Genomic DNA, 6,026 nt, shown 5'->3' on the forward strand with positions numbered 1-6,026 from the left:
AGCAAGTGGGCGTACGCGTCTGTGTGCAGGAGCGGAAGTGAAGGCCCTCCCCTCTCGCTGCTCTTGTCTCTATTTTTTCTTTTCCTTTTCCTCTCCGGGAGCGCAATAGCGCAGTGTACATATATATATATTTTTTTCAATTGAATGTGTGCCCACGGCAAGTGGCCGGAAGAAAGGGATTAGGCCACAGGGTGACTACTCGGACATCACCAGGACACCACTCCCCTTCCCCGTCGCGGTCCTTCACGCCACCTCCATCACCACTGCCGCCTCACGCATTCTCGCATTATTTTTGTTTTACCGTTTTAATTTTGCTTGCGTGTTCTTCATTGCGTAATTGCGCTCCATACACTTCCCCACCGTCGATTTTTCGCTCTTGGGTTTGTATTCATTCCTCTCCCGTTCTCTTCTCTACCCCCTGATGTCAACTAGCGATCTCCTGACGGATGCATATCACAGCTCCGAGTCGTCGGCTAAGGCTCTCTCTTTCACTCTCACCGATGCGCACTGTGTCAAGTGCAGGAAAGCGCTAAAGGCATCAATAGCTCCCTTCGCTGCCTCCTCGTTCCAAGCAAGCAGAGCAGCCATGATGGACGATGACCTAACGCCTGGCTTGGCAGACTTAGACTTCACTGCAGTGTCGGCTGTATGTAGCCCGACGTTCCTCCAGCGCGAGTTTTTTGAGGCTTCCATCACCTCCGAAAGCGCCGGCGGCAGCAGCGCCTTACTTCAGTCAGTGGTGAACCGCCGCGACATATCTCTTGCTGACATCTCCCGAATGAGATTGGAAGGCTGCCGTGCGCGGCACACATCCTTTACCGCTACCGCGTCACTACGCGGCAGCACAGCCTCCTCGCTGCGGTCCACCTCGGCCTTACCCATAAATTCACTGACGTGCCGCATGCGTGATCAAGCAGGGATCTTCAGCAAAACGACCTCGGCAGCCACACCGGTAGCGTCACAAGCGCCTGCCTGCTCGCCCTTTATTGGACTTGGCGGCTCAATCTACCGCCGCCCCAGCCTGTCATCTGCGCGAACAAGCGCACTGGATACATCGGCTGCCATTCTTCAGCACATGGCGTACGACACAGCGGCTCATGTCGAGGCCGTGTGCAATGCTCCGTCTCTCGCTGGTACTCCGTCCACTACCACCTCCGCTTGTGACTCCGTCGCGCCGCCCCCGCTGCAGCCAACGCCTCATCATCTAGTGCATACCGATGTCAGTGCCCATGGCGGAAAGGTGGTTGAATGTAGTAATTCAATTCCTCTAGGGGACAGCTGTAACGGCAGCGACCAGCACACGTCGCTGCTGCAGGTAACGCATACCCGACCGTACGCTAGCGCTGCGAACTCTCCCTCTCCGCTGAACTCGTTCTCTGAGTTGGAACTGCGCAACGGGCAGCTGAGCGCTGGCGATTTTTTACGTTTGTCTGCACAAACCTCAGCCACTTGTCTTGCTAGCGATGCCGTAGTTGCCAAAGCGGTATCGGACTCGCAGCACAGCTCATCGCTTCCTCGCCTGGGTGGACCTCTGTCCGCCACACGGCGACAGGCGCATGACACAAGGGACCATCCCACACCGTATCCCTCAGAGGCGGCAGCAGCACTGCTCGAGGTCATTCCAACATCGACCGCCGCTGCCGCCACCATGGAGATGGCCCGGCGGACTTCACCGCGCCAGACGCGCGACGTCAGCGTCTACAACCACGACTTTCAGCATATTGTCCCTCCGGAAGTAAAGCAGGCACTCCAGCGCAACATGTGCCCCATCTGCGAGGACGACGAGGACGACGACGCCCTGCTGCATGACGGACTGAATGTGCAGAGACCACCGCCGCTGACATCCTTCGCGAATGGGACGCACACCATGCATGAGGATCACTACAGTTTGGACACGCCGTCCCTTTACGTGTACACTCGTGGTGTCGCCAGCAGAGGTAGCGGTGCCGGTACGACGATCAGCTTCCCTTCGGGTTCGCCTCGCGCACCCAGTCAACTGTCCACTTCACCAAGCGCACCGGCGCTCTCAGCAGCCGCATCCTCGATAGGCGCCTGGCACGCAGGTGGCACTGGCGGTGGTAAGTCGATTCACCAAATTGGTAGTGGCTCGGCAGAGACAATGATGGCTGGCCTGAGTATCAGCGGCACCGGAGTACCCTTCCAGACATGGAAGTTTCCGAGCCTGGGCAAGCCGAGCTCCACATCCTCGCTGCGCAAAACATCGCTTGGAGAGCACGGAAACGCAGAGGCGTTGCTAGGAAGCGCGGTAGGGGGTGCGGGTCCGGCGCGCCAATTAGCTGCGCCATTCTCTGAGCACAGCAGCTACCCCACTCGCGCGTCCCTCACGTCAGGATCGCGGCAGCAGCAATGTAGTGAGTATCCTCTGCTCAACCATAACGAACTCCAGGCCACCAGCAGGGGCAGCACCCTAACCACGGTAGCGACGCCGTACTCTCCCGTGGCGGCCATTCCCCAGTCTGGCGCTGACGACGTTGGTCATTGTGCGACATCACTGTTGTCTGGTGTGGGCTGTACGCATCAAACGGCCTCAGGTGCGCGTGGCAACTCGATCCACTGCACCAGCGGTGCAAGTAGGGGCCTCACGCAACGCGCTGTTGCTGCGGACTCGTCATCCGGTACGGTCGGTTGCTCAAGTGTCGCCGCTGACGGTGGCAATACCCATAAGCTGGAGATGGTGTGCACAGCCTACGAGCGTCTACTGCGCGCACGGCTTCCCGCCAACAGCGTCGCTGCGGCCTTCCCGAAGACTCTGCAGACGCTGATCTCACGAAATCTGACCGAGACAGTGATGCCGCCACTGCACCCCTCCCCGTCGGCGCACTCCGCCCCGCAAGCGCCGCAAGTTGCTGCCACCACTCCGGTAGCAGCCGTCGTTGGCTTCGAGTCGGCCAGCCAGGGCGACGTCTCTCCATCGATGTCCTACTCCGGCACTTTGGGCCGCTCGGCGGGTTACTACAGCTTTGGCAAGCGCATCAGTCTCAGTCACCCGAACAGGCAGACGCTGCCACACCAATTCCTCGGCAGTACATCAAACTCACACACGGTACCGTCGTCGCCGCGCATGGCGATGATGAGCATTTCCGCAGTGGCAGACTTGATCGTGGCTTCGAGCGGTAAAATCAGTGGCCCAAACATGACGTCTTCCTCCACTGCGCGCATGCAGCGAGGCACTTTGGATTTGTCGCTGCTGCGCCGCACCGAGTCCCGTCCGCTGCTGCAATTGACGCTGTTCTTGCAAAGTACTCTGCGCTCCATCTGTGAGGCACAGTCTCGGCACACGCGGACGGAGAGAGAGGAAGGCGTGGGTCGTGCGAGAGGGAGCACCTCCACCAGCTTGTCAACGCTAACGGCAGCCGCAGTGAATGTGCTACCCACGGCGGAATCTGCGATGGATGAGTACCTGCACCAGTATACCTTTCCAGAAGATGCGTTGAGCACGGCTGGTGCGCCGTCGCCGGCGAGGGTAGCCGACGTCCAAACATGCGAAGGAGAAGCGAGAGCAAGCCAGATGCAGATGACAGGCTTCATGGCGATCGCCGAAACCGCTTCGTCCATGACTCTTGCTTCCGCGGTCACTACGGCGGGCGCAGTGTCCCCCGCCCGAGAGTCGAACAGGACGAACAACAGCAGCACTCACGTCCCGTCATCGGACTCTATATTGCAGTCTCCCTGTTTGTTCTCAACGGGAAAGCGAGCCAACGTCTCGAGTCTGCCCGTCAACTGTACCCAGGACGAGCAGAACGAGCAGAAGCAGCTGACGCAGCTCCCCAAGCAGACCGAGATGTGCATAGACCCCACCGCCGACGCTGCTGCTGCTGCTGCTGCTGCTGTAATGAAGAGCTACGTGACTCTCAACAACAGTCCTACTGCTGCTGCCGACGTTTCTGCGGCACAGGAAAGGAACGGAGGCCCGCCTTATCGGTACTACCGTGCCCTCACGGAGGCGGAGCGCCTCGTGCGTCACGTTCACTGCGTCGATGGGGTAGAACGGGAGGTGGACAACGACTCTATGGACTTGGTTGTGTATGTTGGCATGCACCTGATGGGTTGGTTGGAGGTGGTGGGATTACTTGGCTGCGGCAGCTTTGGTCAAGTATTCCTCTGCAAGGACTTGCGCATCTGCGACGGCCATTTTGTTCATCCAAACGAGATTGAGGGCGAGGACTACGAGTACTGGAACTGCTCCCACGCCTACCTCCCCTTCAGCAGCGTCGACGCCGTGCCGACACATCGACCGCTTGTCGCCGTGAAGGTGGTTAAAAGCGTGCCACTGCTGGAGCAGCAATCCGTTCTGGAGGCGGAGATGCTTGTGCTCATCGGCGCGCAGACTGCGCCACCCTCAGCGCGCGCAGCAGAGGGAGCCAGTGAGTCAGCCACACCGACATCAGCAACTGCGGCAGGTGATTACAATGGCGCCAATTCACCGCCGCCAGAGGACCTGCGCTGCGCCAACATTGCAAAGGTGCTCGCCGACGGCATCTGTTATGGTCATCACTGCATTGTGATGGAGAGGTACGGCGCGAACCTCTACGAGTACATCGCTGCGAATGACCATCAAGGGCTCCCCATGTACCAAATCCGCGCTATCGGTGCACAACTTTTCTCCGCTCTCTCGCTCGTGCACGAGGAGTGCCACATTATTCACGCTGACATCAAGCCAGAAAATGTGCTCCTGGCGCTTGACTTTTGCAGAACCACACTGCGTGTGAAGGATGAACCCTTGCCCAGAACAGTTGCCGTGCAAACTACGAAAGCCCCTGCTGGGACTGCGAGCAACAGCAACTCCAGCACCATCCCAGTCACGACCAAGACCCTGCATAGCGTTCCACCGCAGACGACGTCTGCCAGAGTGGTGCATGGCTCTCAGCGCGGTACGTCGCCGAATGAAGAACCGCCGTGGCACCAGCAGCGCACCGAGTCTATGATGCCGTCGTCTTCGACGCCGGCAGAGCGCTCTTACATCACACTGCGAGTGGGTCCTGGCGCGGTTGCTCGTCAGCGTCTCGGCCTGAACGGAAAGCGCCAAAGCTCGAACGTCCTCCTGGACGCCTCTTTCTCCGAAGCGGCGGTTGCAAAGGACAAAGGTCACGGCTTTTGCCACCTCCGCTCCTTCTCGACCAGCCACGCTACCATCGTGGAGCACACGGACCTGCCGACTCCCGAGCCGCGCCGCCTTCAGGCGCTCAATCAGTCGTGCGGGATGCTCTCCAGCGGCACGCTCTTGCAAAGCCTCGGCAGTGGTAGTGTCAGCACCCACAGCCGGTTCACGATGCAGGCGCCTGCTGCGCCCGTAGAGGAAGCGCCAGCGGTGCCAGCGGCATCGGCCACCTCGCACCTGCATGTTCGACTCATCGATTTCAGCTCCAGCTGCTATGACGGTGGCCCGTTTTACCAGTACATCCAGTCCCGCTACTATCGTGCGCCCGAGGTCATTGTAGGGGCGTCGTACAACTCTGCCATCGACATATGGTCAACTGGCTGCTTGCTTGCGGAGCTGCTGCTGGGCATGCCGCTGCTTCCCGGCTGCAACGATCACCACCAGCTTTCGCTCATTGAGGAGATGGTTGATCTGCTGCCCGACTCCATGGTAGAGAGCGGCGATAACGCCGGCTTGTTTTACACCGCAGCAGCGACAGCTGGCGATGGCAGCGCCGATACTGTGCTGCGGCAGCCTCGATCGTTTGTGTTGCGCACGCGGGAGAACTACCTGCAGATCAGTGGCGGTGAACTGTTGCCGTACAACCGCTATTTCACCTACCAAACCCTGCAGGAGCTGGTGCGACATTGCCCTTTAACGCTCGAGGAGCGCCGCATGAGCAACGGACTGCAGCCGTACGTGTCGGCCAACAAGTCCTCGGCGATTCCCCCTGATGCGACGCCGCTGCCGTCGGTGCGGTCTGACATGATGAAGCAGCGCTTTTTGCTCTTTGATTTGCTGAAACGTCTCCTTCAGACGGACCCGACACTGCGCCCCACCGCGGCACTGGCGCTGAAGCACCCGTCTC

At 59.5% G+C, this 6,026-nt stretch overlaps 1 protein-coding gene across 1 annotated transcript; it reads left to right on the top strand.

Annotated features, from left to right (window-relative positions):
• Positions 1 to 421: 421 nt before the first annotated feature.
• LBRM_19_0680 (putative protein kinase) lies at positions 422 to 6,025 on the top strand (the record flags this gene model as incomplete). The annotated part of the gene is made up of 1 exon (XM_001564114.2): positions 422 to 6,025. A coding segment is annotated over one exon (5,604 nt), but the record flags the coding sequence as incomplete, so codon positions are not given.
• Between the last annotated feature and the right edge of the window lies 1 nt (position 6,026).

The sequence above is a fragment of the Leishmania braziliensis genome, chromosome 19 (assembly GCF_000002845.2).
Source record: "Leishmania braziliensis MHOM/BR/75/M2904 complete genome, chromosome 19".
In the NCBI taxonomy this organism is placed as follows: domain Eukaryota; phylum Euglenozoa; class Kinetoplastea; order Trypanosomatida; family Trypanosomatidae; genus Leishmania; species Leishmania braziliensis.